Below are 14,949 nucleotides of genomic sequence, written 5' to 3'. Positions count from 1 at the left end.
AGAAGAAAAGAATAAGAGAGAGAGTCATGAAGAGAGAAGAAATGAATGAGAGTCATGAAGGGAAGAAACACTCACCTGCTGTGGCAGGTCCCGCACCACCTGCCTCTGCTTGAGGTTGGTCTCTCCGTCCAGATTGGCCGTCTCGATGTGACACACTCCGTTGGAGTCGGAGGTGTGCAGCAGCACCATGTCCGCAGGGATGATCTCATTACAGAACAGCCGCACCAGGTCCCCCACACACACATCAGCCCAGCGCTGGTCCACATACTTATGCTGCTTCCTACAGAACACACACACACACACACGCACACACGCACACACGCACACACGCACACACGCACACACGCACACACGCACACACGCACACACACACACACACACACAGTTAAGATGATTTCATTACCACTCAGTATAACCTTGTCCCTGACACCAGTTTCGAGCCAGCAACATTTCACATACTTCTGATTTTTCCTGAGGCATGTGCACGTGGAAAACAACACACACACACACACACACACACCTTCAGAAAATATAATTACTGCAGGCTAACCTGATCCCAAACAAACACTAACCCATAGACATCACCAGACGCTGGGTTTCGTCCCTGGTGATGCTCTGCCAGGCCTCTACTGCAACTGTCTTCAGTTCCTGCTTGTTCTTGGGGCATTTTCCCTTCAGTTTTGTCTTCAGCAAGTGAAATGCATGCTCAATTGGATTCAGGTCAGGTGATTGTCTTGGCCATTGCAGAACATTCCACTTCTTTGCCTTAAAAAACTCTTTGGTTGCTTTCGCAGTGTGCTTCGGGTCATTGTCCATCTGCACTGTGAAGCGCCGTCCAATGAGTTCTGAAGCATTTGGCTGAATATGAGCAGATAATATTGCCCGAAACACTTCAGAATTCAGCCTACTGCTTTTGTCAGCAGTCACATCATCAATAAATACAAGGGAACCAGTTCCATTGCCAGCCATACATGCCCACGCCATAACACTACCTCCACCATGCTTCACTGATGAGGTGGTATGCTTTGGATCATGAGCAGTTCCTTCCCTTCTCCATACTCTTCTCTTCCCATCATTCTGGTACAAGTTGATATTTGTCTCATCTGTCCATAGGATGTTGTTCCAGAACTGTACAGGCTCTTTTAGATGTTTTTTGGCAAACTCTGGTCTTCCTGTTTTTGAGGCTCAGCAATGGTTTACATCTTGTGGTGAACCCTCTGTATTTACTCTGGTGAAGTGTTCTCTTGATTGTTGACTTTGACACAGATACGCCTACCTCCTGTAGAGTGTTCTTGATCTGGCCAACTGTTGTGAAGGGGTTTTTCTTCACCAGGGAAATAATTCTTCTGTCATCCACCACAGTTGTTTTCCGTGGTCTTCCGTGTCTTTTGGTGTTGCTGAGCTCACCAGTGCGTTCTTTCTTTTTAAGAATGTACCAAACAGTTGATTTGGCCACACCTAATGTTTTTGCTATCTCTCCGATGGGTTTGTTTATATTTTTCAGCCTAATAATGGCTTGCTTCACTGATAGTGACAGCTCTTTGGACTTCATATTGAGAGTTGACAGCAACAGATTCCAAACACAAATATGTGTTTGAAATGAACTCTAGACCTTTTATCTTCTCCTTGTAAATGAAATAACGAGGGAATAACACATGGAACAGCTGAGTAGCCAATTGTCCAATTACTTTTGGTCCCTTAAAAAGGGGGGGCACATATAACATTTGTTGTAATTCCTACACCGTTCACCTGACTTGGATGTAAATACCCTCAAATTAAAGCTGAAAGCTGATTGTTTCATTCCAAATCCATTGTGGTGGTGTACAGTGCCAAAATGATGAAAATTGTGTCAATATCCAAATATTTATGGTCCTGACTACATGTGTACGTGTTATGCCTGTCTCCTATAACACGTGTGCGCACACACACACACACACACACAACTTCAGTACAGCATCTTAAAACATGCACACCTCCCACAAGGAAAGATCCACACACTTACGCTGCCAACACACACACAAATCTGCATACTAGAGAAGCTGAGCAAACAGAAAAGGCTAGCCCCATGGTGCTGCTAATATACACTAGTGCCGTCTCAGTGCTGTGCTAGGCTCTGTTGTTAATCACCTACTTGTTACATCTGATAATGGATGTGCTTCCATACTAGTCCTTCTAGTAGCACTAGCATCTTAGTGCTGCTTTCGACACTATAGACCATCATATGCTACTACAGAGACTCGAGTGCCATGCATCAAAGGCCATGCACTTGCTTGGCTTAAGTCTTACTTCGCTGACCTTTGTCAGTTTGAACATGTCCATGAACCATCCAGTCATACAAAGGTAAATTATGGAGTCCCTTATGAAAGCTGTGTACCTGACCCCCTGCTCTTCTCTTCATACATGCTACCTTTAGGCTCTGTTATAAGGAAGCATGGCATCATATTTCATTTCTATGCCAACGATACTCAACTACACCTTTCCCTGAGGCCAGATGAACCATTACATTACATTTACATTTAGTCATTTAGCAGACGCTTTTATCCAAAGCGACTTACATATGTGCGACTTACAATGTATACACATTTTACATTTACACTGATGGCACATCAGGAGCAATTAGGGGTTCAGTGTCTTGCTCAAGGACGCTTCGACAGGGAATCGAACTAGCAACCTTCTGATTACTAAACGACTTCTCTACCTTCTGTACCACTGTCGAACCAACACCACTAGCTAAGCTTGAAGCCAGCCTTAAAGATGTTAAAGTCTGGATGACTAACAGCTTCTTGCTTCTAACTCAGACAAAACAGAAGTTATGGTTGTGAGGCCTTAAACATTTGAGAGGCACACTATCTAGCCACTTACTTATGTTTGATGGCCGCTCACTGATGACCAGCCCAAGTGTTAAGGCCCTCGGTGTAATCATTGATCAGGACCTCGCTCAACACTTGCATGAAATAGATGCAAGTGTCTTTTACCAACGTAATATTGCTTAAGTCAGGAAAGTCCCAGCCTTCCAAGATGGAGAAAAGCCAATCCATGTATTTGTCACTTCAAGACTTGACTACTTCAATGCTTCGCTATCCAAAACTCACTAAAAAGCCTACAGCTGATACAAAATGCAGCCGCTCGCACACTTACTAGAACTACAAAATATGAACACATTTCTCCTGTACTTGCCTCTCTTCACTGGCTCCCTGTTAAAAACAGAATGGATTTGAAAAAAAAAACTCCATCTAACATACAAAACCCTGAACGGCCTAGCTCCAGTGTACCATCTCGTAATTCCAACAGTGTCAAACATTATGGGAGGCATCTTTCCTCCTCTATCCGAGAAGCGGACACCCTCTGCACTTTTAAGTCTGGACTTCCCTCTTTATCACTTCCCACAGTTAGTAATGGTGTGCGGAGGTCCATCACTCATCCACAGCCTCTGGTGGAAAGGGCTGCCTGTGCTGTTGCCTCTCAGTGACTGGCCTGGCAGTCATAGTTGGTATAGTCAGCTCCAGACCATCCTCGTGATGGTGTTGGCCCGGCATGCACTATCCCTTGGTTTTGCTACTGTAGCCCTAGGCTGCCAAGGACCTCTCATGTGTGATGCTGCACAACTTCTCCTTCCTCTGCCATTTCTCGGATGTCTTTCCACTGTACCATATTATTTTTAATCGGTCTACTAACCGGTCTTTCCTCTCTTTATAGTAGGATCATAAACCACTGCATCCAAAGTTCTACTAAACATCAAACACACACATTTGGATAACTACCCATTTCTCTGCTATGGTTCATTTGCATCTGGTGTATGAAGAATCAATACTTCACTGTGTACTGCATGGGAACAAGGACAAAAATCTTCAAAAATATTTCACCTAAGATGAATTCTGAACAAATCTCTTGTGTTTTGTTTGTCCTCCATACATTGTTTTTAAATCAAGTATTTTTTGCCCGTGTTCTTGTCTGTTTGTGTCCTTGAGCGGCCAAACTTCAAGCCTTGTTTCCACATCTGCATTGCTCAAGAATATAATTGCATAACAAAAAAAAAGCAGAAGATGATGTAAAGCCTCTTTTGAAGATTCATTCTAAGCAGAAACACACACACACACACACTCACAATGACACACACACACATGTCACGGGAACGCAACAGGGATGCCATTTTTCTTCCCATACACAATTAACTTCTGAGTCACCTCTCTAGTTTTCTGTACATGTAAACGGGAGGGGCAAAGTTCACTCTGCATGTCGGTATAGTTGATGGCTGTCGGTGTGACTGTATGTGTGAGTGAGATCAATAGAAACATATGGAGAGAGATGGGAGGGGTGGGGGGGGCACGAAAGCAAGAAAAGAGAGAGGTGGTCAAAATCATGATACTGAGGAAAGGGAAATCATCCCAAGAGACACGCTTGCATGGACCTTCAATAAATGCCCATTGTCCTGTCAGTTAGGCATTGGAATATGGATTGAGCCTGAAAGGGAGGAGAGGCGTACAATGGTGACTGCCCTTCTTGTGGCCTCACGGGGTATTTCATAATGCAGACCTCTGCTCACACTCAGGGAGAGGCTATAAGGAGCACCCACAAAACACACCTTGCTGGAAGTACAAACAATATTTCCCAACTGCGCTCAATTAGTCTTACAAAACAAACACACACACACACACACACACACACACACACACAGATAAGTATAGATTTAAGGCTGTGGGCCTAATGGGCTCCTTTGACAGATTGCATTTCCTTGTGATGTTGAGGCGTTCCAACCTGTTTCCATGGTAGGTTTCAGCCAGACTGTTTCTGCTGCTGTAACTATGGTGCTGTACACAAACATTTGTCTATGTGTCCATCTGCGTGAAGGCAAATGTTTGCCGTGGTTTCAAGTCTGAAACGCCAAAAAAACTGGCACACCTGGTTATTTTGATTATGTGCATGTATGCTGTGTTCCTGAAACATTTTTCCTTCATTTATGAGCGCCAAGATGTTTTGGACTGTGTGTATGAGTAAGTCTGTGTGTGTGTGTGTGTGCGCGTGTGCGTGTGTGCGTTCGTGCGTTCGTGCGTCTGTTTGTTTACCTGTCATACACCTCACACGGCAGGTTGTTCACCTTGCGGTCAGACTTCCGTCTCCGGTAATCTTCCCAGAGGTCCTTCACCGCGGTAATGAACATAACTATGGCAAGGGGCAAAATGGCGATCTCCGGCTGGAAAGCACTGACGATGGGCACGAAGTTCAGCGCACAGATGAAGATGAAGTAGACGTTGGCGGAGCGGTGCAGCTGCTCAAAGAGGTTTTTGGGAATGAAGGAAAGCCAGGTGTACTTGGTGGTGCGGATTTTGTTCCCGCTGTAGGAACGCCGCAGCTGGAAAAACTCCTCATCCTCCAGGAAGGGACACACGAGTCTCCTCTTGTTCTCCTCGTTGTCTTTTGACGACCTGTAGATCCACTTCCAAACACCGCCAGCCATGGAGACCTACGGCTTGAATAGCTCTCCTCTTCCAACGTGTGTGTGTATGTGTGTGTACACGGCAAAGTGTGTGACTATAATCCCATTTAGTTTGCTTTTTCCTCTGCATGTCCACACTCTGATGAGTGCCTTATACCAATCTCCGCTCAAGACTACACTGGAGCCGATCCCATAGCTCACTCGAGTTGACAGAACACACTTCTCTTCGGAGCGGTGAATCCAAACACGGAAACCAAGAACAGGTGGTGCTATCAAAGCGTGCCTCTCCTACCGTATGTCTGAGCAGTTTCCAAGGGCTCTCTATCTCTCTGCCACTCCTAATCCAGGAAAGCGCTTGCTTGCGTCATAAACTCAAAGTTGAACTTTATGACTTACTACAAACACCAGGTTCCGGGTTGGGATTGTGGGACAAAAGGCTGAATAAGTAGACAATCAGTTGCATGGGTACCAATCAGTATACACACACACACACACACACACACACACACACACACACACACTTTTCCTTCAAGTATCCTCAAAGTTTGCTCTACTTTGGAGATCCCAAGTCCTGTGTCCCACTTACTTGTAAACAATATAGCATTTGACATTATGTGCCTTCACCAAAGACCAACCAAGGCTGCTCTCTTAGAAAGTAATAGTTAGTCCTTGGCCGTCCCCATAATGAAACTGTGCTTAACAGACCTCCTGAGGAGTCTTTGACAGCTCAATTAGCCTTGTAAAAAATGTAATAACAGGGACTTTTGCTATGGAACTTTTTCCAAGATACAGGATTTCATTCAACAGAGACTTTATTTCTGGACACCAACAGCACCGTCATGTTTATAGCTATAGCGCATGTCCCGCAGTGACGAGGGTTGGGCTCCCCAACACTCCCACATTATATTGCATTACAGATTGATTAAGCTGTCAGCCAAGAATGCTGAGTCAAGAGTAATACATATCAATCTCCAGACCCCCACCCAACAAACACACACACACACACACACACACACACACACACACACACACACTAACACACACACACACACACACACACACAGAGTAACACACACACGCACACACACACACAGCGGGCCACACTGCAAATAACGTTTTAGGAAAACATAGAAGCTATAGAATCGAGTAGAAAAGCCTTTATTGTCATTGTAATTGCATACAACGAAATTTGGAGCACTGCTCCTGTTGGTGCGACGAGGGTCAAAAGATATAACACAATACAAAAACATCTAGCAATAACCTTCTGTTTGCCTGAGGTGTTTCTGTTTGAGACTCAGATGCACATAATTCCTGTATGTGTGTTTTAAATATCCAACGCTACTGTAATATGGCAGTCGCGCGCACGCACACACACACACACACACACACACACACACACACACACACACACACACACACACACACACACACACACACACACACACACACACACACACACACACACACACACACACACACACACACACTGACCCATGCTGCCAAACAGTCACACTCTCTCCCTCGCTCTCACACACAGACTCGCACTTACCCGCAGTAGACCGACGTGATGTTGTTATTGATCTTCTGGTCGAAGCTGTAGCGCCTGTAGTCCTCCAGGGCATCTTTGATCGCTATGACGACGAGAACCACAGCCAGGGGATCATGGTGATCTCCTTCTGAAAGGCCTCCACCTCAGGAACCCAGTTCAGCAGCACGAGGAAGAGGAAGTACAGGTTGGCCGCCCTGACCGCCAACAGAAGAAACATAAGCATTAGCAGTGAAGGAACCAGAATTTAAGATTTATAGTTAATAAGGATATACCATAGTCAATCATTCAATGTATCTTATACCTAGTTGTAATTGTTACTTTTATTTGGACTTAAGTTAGAATGTAATAATTTCTGGTTAGAGAAGAGAGATTATCCTGAGGGAGTGTATTCAAAGTATCATGAAAGTGTCAGCAAATGGCTTGACTTGTGTCTCCTAGACCTCATGCATATAGAGGGTGATACCCCTGGTTCTCAGAGAGCATTTAACAGCAAATCCTTCAATGGATAATCAGATAATCTTAGGTGAAGCTCTGTGAGTGAGTGGAACTCAGGCTCTGTCTCTCACACACACACACACACACACACATGGCTGAGGTGAAGCTCTGTGAGTGAGTGGAACTCAGGCTCTGTCTCACACACACACACACACACACACACACACACACACACACACACACACACATGGCTGAGGTGAAGCTCTGTGAGTGAGTGGAACTCAGGCTCTGTCTCACAATGGTGGCCACCGTTGTTCAAGATTAAAACCTGTTTCATGACTGACCAAATCCAAGACTGCCATTAGCATCAGCAGAAGCTTTACTGACAGTGCAGCACAGATATACAGATATATTCTGTTTATATCCAAATATACAAACACAAACTTCTTCACACCAGGAAACCACCTCCAGGCACTAGTACACAACTCTGCACACAGCATCTATTATAAGCCCTTGACCTGACGTGTCCACAACCACTTCCACACAACATGGCTGCACAAGGGTCATTTCACAAAGCAGCTTCACTTGTTACCAACCTAAGAATACGGTCAGATGTACATGAATCTGGCAGGTCATTTACATGCTCTGTCAAGACTTAATGGAACAGATCTTTATTTCGATGTAAAAGAGAAAGGCCTTTCTTTGGCGTACCTTTCCAGTCAACAACATGCAATTTAGGGCATGGCTGCTTAAACGCCCACAGTTGTGCAATCCTCAGCCACTGATCAAGCCATCACACGATACAGCACAATTAAAGCAACGCCTGGTGTTGAATGACCACAATTAATCATCAAGTGACTGTTTTTCTTTTTAATCTGGTTTCCTTCTCTCTGCCCTGTGTTCGACCCACTGTAGCTCTGATCCATGTTTGAACAGGCAGGTGAGAGAGGCGCCATGTTGCATGAAATGTTTCAGCAAGGGCAAAAACAACAGAATAGGTCCAGTCAGTAGTCTGAAAGTGACGTGGACGAGGACAAGGACATGGCAGTTTTCTCACCTTGCAGTCACCCTTTATTCTGTATCTGCCTCAGATATAATTATTTTGCCCTGGTCTGGCCTTCCAGGGTTCCAGATGGTGACTAAAATGGTCACTAATGCGCCAATTTTTTTTTTATTTTGTGACCATTTCTTTCCCTGTCGCCAGTGGCAACCATCCCCCTGGTGAACATTCTTACTTCAGCCAGCTGCTATACGCTACTAACGTCATGATGTGACAGGGTTCAACATTAGCGCTGGTCCAATTGTGGTCCAAAACCGGTCACAAAAAAAAACTATATCGCAACAACTCAAAAAACTTATATTTACATGATCAAAGGAATGGTGTCATAAAATGTAATATTGGCATTTATTTTTTAGACAGTATCATCGTTTTTGAAGTATTTGAAATGTTTAAGTGGTAACTACACTGGCAACCTACTGAAAAGCTTAGCCTATGTCACCATCCTACTATGTCATCGCCTACTGTTTCCCCAGCTGCTAAATGTTTGACAGATGCCTGAAACGCAACGTGACACGAATTTCGAAAAACGAAACACATGCTAAGGTAGGCTACAGTGAGCTAATATAGTTAAGGCAAGTTTAGGTCTACTGCAGTTAGCCTGACAAAACTTTTCTAGGTCTTCAAAATGTATCAAGCTTGCAACAACTTCCGCTAAATGTAGGCTCTAACACCGTCAGTGCCACACGCAGACTGACTGCCTACATGTCTATTGCGTTGCTTAACGCTGAAAAATGTATGAAGTTAGTTTTAAGATGTAGTGATTAAAAAGTAAGTAGTAGCCAGTTGGATGTGAAAGTTAATTGTGAGTTCTGATGATATTGGTGGGTTTATCAGCATAGGAGGTGAAAACATGATGTGTCCAATACTAAATTGTAAACAAGGCATATCTCACATAGCAGTGGTTCCCAAACGTTTCATGGCAGGCCCATCTTTGACCTCTAGAAAATAATTGCACCCCCCGCCCTCCCAACCCTACAGTGCAAAGATTGAGTCCCTTATATAGCCTATTACCTGTTTTTAATAATAATAATAATTGTTATTATTAAAAAACAGATGCCAATCAAAGCTTTTCTTAAACGTTGTTTCTTCATTTGAACAGCTAACAATTTCAATGTATCAATTAGTTAGGCCTAAACTTTTAAATGATCTGTGTTATACTCTGTCTCTATGACTTCCTGTCTTTTCTCACTAAATAGGTTGCTTGGTTATTTCTCTCTTTGTCTGTCTGTAATGTCTATCTTAATTTCCCACATCTGATTCGCTTCTTTATGTATATCTGTGCATGTGGTGTTTTAATGTGTGTGTGTTTGTTTGTTTGTGTGTGAGTGTGAATGTGAGCGTGAATGAAAACGACTCACCGGTGGAACTGCTCAAACAAGTTCTTGGGGATGAAGCTGAGAAGGCTGTACTTGGTGGTGCTGATGCCGTTGCCCTGGTAACCCTTGCAAATGCTGCGATGTTCTGACTGGTTGGGGCCACAGTGAGCCACCACGGTCCTGCTCTTCACCGTCAGCCGGTGAGAGGCAGGGTCCTGAGCATCCAGTGGACTCTTGGTGGACAGAGACGCAGCAGGAGAGTACCAGCCCCTCCCCACATCCACGCCAACTAAGCGCTGCCATCGGTGCCGGACCCAGTGGTACCGTTCCATCGGTTGATTCAGAACTGGAGGCCCCAAGAGACGGTAGGGGCCACACTCCAGGCCACTGGAAGAGCCAAGAAGAACCTAAAGGGTTCATACAGCTGTGGTCCACCTAGACAAAAACGTGCACCCACACATGGAATTACTATACATTCCAAAAACAAACATTCCATATCAAGTGAGAAATCACCTGGTGCTTGTTTTAGAATTCTGAAACACATTTGAATTGGTGTATTGAGTAAAACTAGGGCTTTTTTCCTACTGTAGTACTCCACATAACTGGACACTGCACAGATGAAATACAATGTGGTTAAATTCTGTCATTCCCTTGAATATACGTTAACGTTCTCAACAATCCACAAACAAATGCAGAGATAATCGATGCTGATGCGAGCAGTTTGTAAATGCACGTTCGTCAGTCTGTAAACAAATGTAACAGCATTTACATTTATGGATTCTGTGAATCACATTTATTTGTGAATTTTGAAACCGTTCTAACTCAACAGTTTCTATGTCTAATGAGGTACTTAATGCGTGAAACAACGCTTATGCGTATGACGCAAGCAACTAGTTGTAAACTATTTTAGTCGATTCGTTGTTGTAGGCTTGCATAGGTCAGCCACAACCCAGAAACTAAGCAGCCATGACCATGCAAAACTGTTCTGAGAAGCAGTGTTTTTGAGGAACTGAGATTGCCGTTTAAGCCTACTTCTGCACAGTCCTGAATTGTTTATCTCTCAGTTACACTCACACAACTCACTCACACCTAAGTGCTCTTCCTAAGTAATGAGTAATGAACGATCCTAATGTAAAGCCTGAAAGTTTAGGTGGACCTGAGCATTCGATCTACATATTTTATATTCAGAATTCGAATCACTTCCTGGACTCCCACACATCACCCTTTCAATTGTTTGCCAGATAAACACTGAAGTTTTGAATAATCCTACAACTGTTAAACAGTTAAAAATTCTGTGCAAGTGTACGAACGCGCTTGTCAGTGTAAGGAAAGCAAATTCATGAAGGAAAAGGGAAGTTATTTTAGATCACCATCTTATGTTTCAACAGTTTATAAAGAGGTCATTGATCTGCTGGTACATGAGATTCTCTCTTTGTCACACACACACACACACACACACACACACACAGGGGAATTCCATTCCACTTGTGATCTGCGTTTGAGCATTCACTGGAGAGACTCATGTGAGGCTACGGGGCCTGTGTGTGTGTGTGTGTGTGTGTGTGTGTGTGTGTGTGTGTGTGTGTTTGTGTGTGTGTTTGAGTACCATAGGAACTGAAACTCCACACTGAGGTCAAAGTTACAAAACAGAATAGCGAGGCAGGAGACGGCGAGAGTCTGTGTGTATCTAAAGTGTTAGCCACTCTTAGAATCTGTGTGTATCTAAAGTGGTAGCCTCTCGTAACGAATCTGTGTGTATCTAAAGTGGTAGCCTCTCGTAACAAATCTGTGTGTATCTAAAGTGTTAGACTCTCGTAACAAAAATGTAATATGCATCACACCCCTTATATACAAACACTGCATGCTTGTGTCTTCAAACTTTCTAGGATCCTAATGAAATTCCAAACTCCTTTTGTTGATAAGTCTATCCCCAGCATCCAAATGTGTCATTTTTATATTGTTCCGTTACGGTAGAAACTGGTATAACCAGATCCAAATTAATTTTGTGAATATAAATCACAGCTAAAACTGAGCTGGGCGCATTAGACGAGCCCCACAAAAAGGGTGTGCTTCACAACACTCGGCTAAAAAGGGGCATCCCTCTCCACATAGTGAAAAATGCTTGGAGCTCTCAAGCACACACTTGCTGTATGTGTTCCAAACACAAACGGTAGTCCCAATGCACAGCTAAAACACACACACACACACACTCGGGAAATGCCTACAGCTGAACAACACACACTGGCCTTCCCCCAGAAGGCCAACATGGATACCAATTTGCTCGGATGTAAAAGCCTCCGCTTCAATCGTAAAAGCATGATCAAAATATGGAGTCCTTTACTTTAGGGCTGAACGATTAATTGAATTTGCGATTTAATCGCGATATGATAGAATGCGATTTTCTAACCGCAACGTTCGCGATTAAAAAACGTGTTTTTTTTTTTTTTTAAGATGGTACATTTTGCACACAGTGTTTAAAAAGTGCATGCCTAGTGTTTATACTTAAAATGACTTTTTTTAAATTACTTAAATGCACAGTGGCAAAGCCACCGATTTGTTGTTCTTGTTTCTGTAATGAGCAGTTAAATAAAAATGTAAAATGTGGGAAAGAATATTTTACACTAAATGTATCTAATATTGTGTTGGTCATATTTAAATCATTCATCACGTTTTGTTGGGAAAAAAAGAGGATAAAAAAAAATCGCATATTAAATCGCAATCGCAATATTTTGGTAAAAAATCGCAATTAGATTATTTTCCCAAATCGTTCAGCCCTACTTTACTTGACTACAGGCCTCGATTTTTTCCAAGTTGTTACTTTTTCTTCTTTCAACCAACATAGATTACAAGTAAGGCAGTGCAATGATATCAAGGGGGATTTCACCCCACGTGGCCTAGACAGATCAACAATTACACTTAAAGTACACCATGTTTACATGTTGGCTTGTACTATAATGACCACAGCAAATATTTTGCCACTGTAACCTTGATTTTTTTTGGCAAATGAACTGACTGCTGGTCAGAAAAGAAACAATCAAGGTGTGCCCACATTAAACAAATACAAGAACAATCTTGACCTGCCTTCCGTTTTGCTCATTGTGTCCGCAATTCTCGTCTGTGTGCAAGCCAAAAAAACGGCATTTACTGGGGTTGTGTGGTGTACGGGGCACATAACTTGCCTTTAAACCAGAGACCTCGCCACAATTGTAAACCATCTTACCTTTATATAGTCCACTGAAAGTTATCCATGTAACATATGCTGGGCATTATGAACTAGTCGATAGCGAGTTAAAGACTACCGTGGCCAGGCTTTTTTCTTTAAGTCTTCACACTCAACTTTCATTGTCGTATATCAATTCGATTTTCATCTATAGAAGCCTGGCGATTAAGCACTTAATGTAATAAGATTGTATTTAGTTATCAAAAGTGGTAGGGGCGAAACTGCTCGTCGCAAGAAGTGGTGGGGACCAATTACTGTATATTGAGTATAGACTGTATGCAGAGTATATTTATAGACTGTATATAGAGATGGGTATACAGCCGATGGTGGGGGCATATGTCCCCATCGTAAAACGCCTATGCTGTCAAGCTACGATCAAATACACATTTCGGGCCCACATTTGCTTGTTAAATAGGAATGTAAAAGCTATTATCTGGATGCCTTGTGATCTTAGACACAATCCTGGGAAAACAATACTGGTAAACAAGCTAGCTAGCAAGCTAGCTAGTCAAATGGCAAGTTCTAAGATATCTGAAAACGAACAGCTGGGCTTATGCACTGAGTCAGTCATCCACCATGCAAAAGCTAACATGCGAAGTCTTCACTATTGTGCCAAAATTCCAGGCGAATACAAGGCAGTAGTGCTGCTTCTCTGGAGCTAACATTAGCTGCAGTAAACATAAAGAGGCTTACGTTAGATGTACATTATTGAGGATGTAAGAGCGCATGACTACTGTAACCAGTAGGTATTGTTTTTACATTTGTCTGAACTTCCACAAACAACAATTATCAAATACTAAGTGAAACGCTAATGACAAGACAATCAAACTTACGTTATTTGCATCATCTCCAATCTAGTAGCAACCGTGCGGTATTAATATGAAGTCAAACCAGGAATGTTAAGGATAACCGCAACATTGTTCAGTGGCAATGATTGCTTTTTGTAGTTTCTTTAAAAAAGAAATGACTTCGCAATGACTGTATCCGGGCTACAATAAGGGTATACAGTCGAGTTGCGCAGATGGAGTTCAGACAAAAAGCTCGCTCTTGCGCGTGTTACTTGTCACACCTCCTTCAGTTTGAGATTTGACATTCGTGGAATATTCGATTTTGAACGTTCCGTACATTTAGATTCGAGGAAGCACTGTAGGTTAATAACATGAAGGAGAACATGGAAACTCCAAAGAAAAAACAATGTCGCTATCATCTTTTATTAAAAAACCATCTTCAACTTCACTTCTTCAGTCCTGTCTTTGTAAGGGACTGTCTGCAAATTACACATGTAAAGCCAGAGACACACCTAACTGACATCACAGAACTTGCGGCAAGACTGTAATGCTGACTGTTGTATCGCCTCATGTCGCCTGTGTCATGGGCCAAAAAGTTGCACTTCAACTCACCACAAACACTACAGCCAACTGCCAGATATCAGTTGGGCGAAAAACGGAGAAAAGGATACGGCTCCTTTGGCTGCAGCTCGAGACGCTACTGTATTGTTGAAGAGGATGGCATGAGGACATCATGTGCAAGCAAATACGTTATTCTAGGTCAGTTAACAAACACGAGAAAACAAAGTCCATTGGTTGATAATTTAATCGACCTGACTAGGCTATAACTAAACTTAACTAAACTAAACTAAACTCTGCCAACCTAACCAAAAATTGCTGATGTGCAAGTCCCCTAGCTTAGCAAGAAAATGGTTTCTCTCTTTTATTGTGAGTAAAGGTATCTAAATTATGATATACTTGCAACATGAAATTGACTAGATTAATACAGCCATGACAGCACCACTGCAAATTCCTAGTCAATCATCTGTATCATATATCATCACCTTCCCCCGCCCCCACGTCCAAATTAATCTAGGGGCTTCCTCAGTTTCAAAAGTATCAAGATGACTGCTTATTTTGCTCATTATATGTCTTGTATGGAGTCGGT

The 14,949-nt window shown here is 42.9% G+C and overlaps 1 protein-coding gene across 1 annotated transcript in view; it reads right to left on the bottom strand.

The window, feature by feature from the left end:
* Positions 1–14,928, bottom strand: part of atp10d (ATPase phospholipid transporting 10D) — a 29,676-nt gene extending 14,748 nt beyond the window's left edge. The window contains 5 exon segments of the mRNA XM_031579964.2: positions 76–280; positions 6,984–7,095; positions 7,098–7,177; positions 9,837–10,229; positions 13,848–14,928. Coding sequence (XP_031435824.1) covers positions 76–280; positions 6,984–7,095; positions 7,098–7,177; positions 9,837–10,126 — 687 coding nt within the window. The 5' untranslated portion in view covers positions 10,127–10,229; positions 13,848–14,928.
* Positions 14,929–14,949: the final 21 nt, after the last annotated feature.

This window comes from Clupea harengus, chromosome 14, assembly GCF_900700415.2.
Source record: "Clupea harengus chromosome 14, Ch_v2.0.2, whole genome shotgun sequence".
In the NCBI taxonomy this organism is placed as follows: domain Eukaryota; kingdom Metazoa; phylum Chordata; class Actinopteri; order Clupeiformes; family Clupeidae; genus Clupea; species Clupea harengus.
Note: the sequence above shows the minus strand (reverse complement) of the source record. Positions and strands in the feature narration are given on the sequence as shown.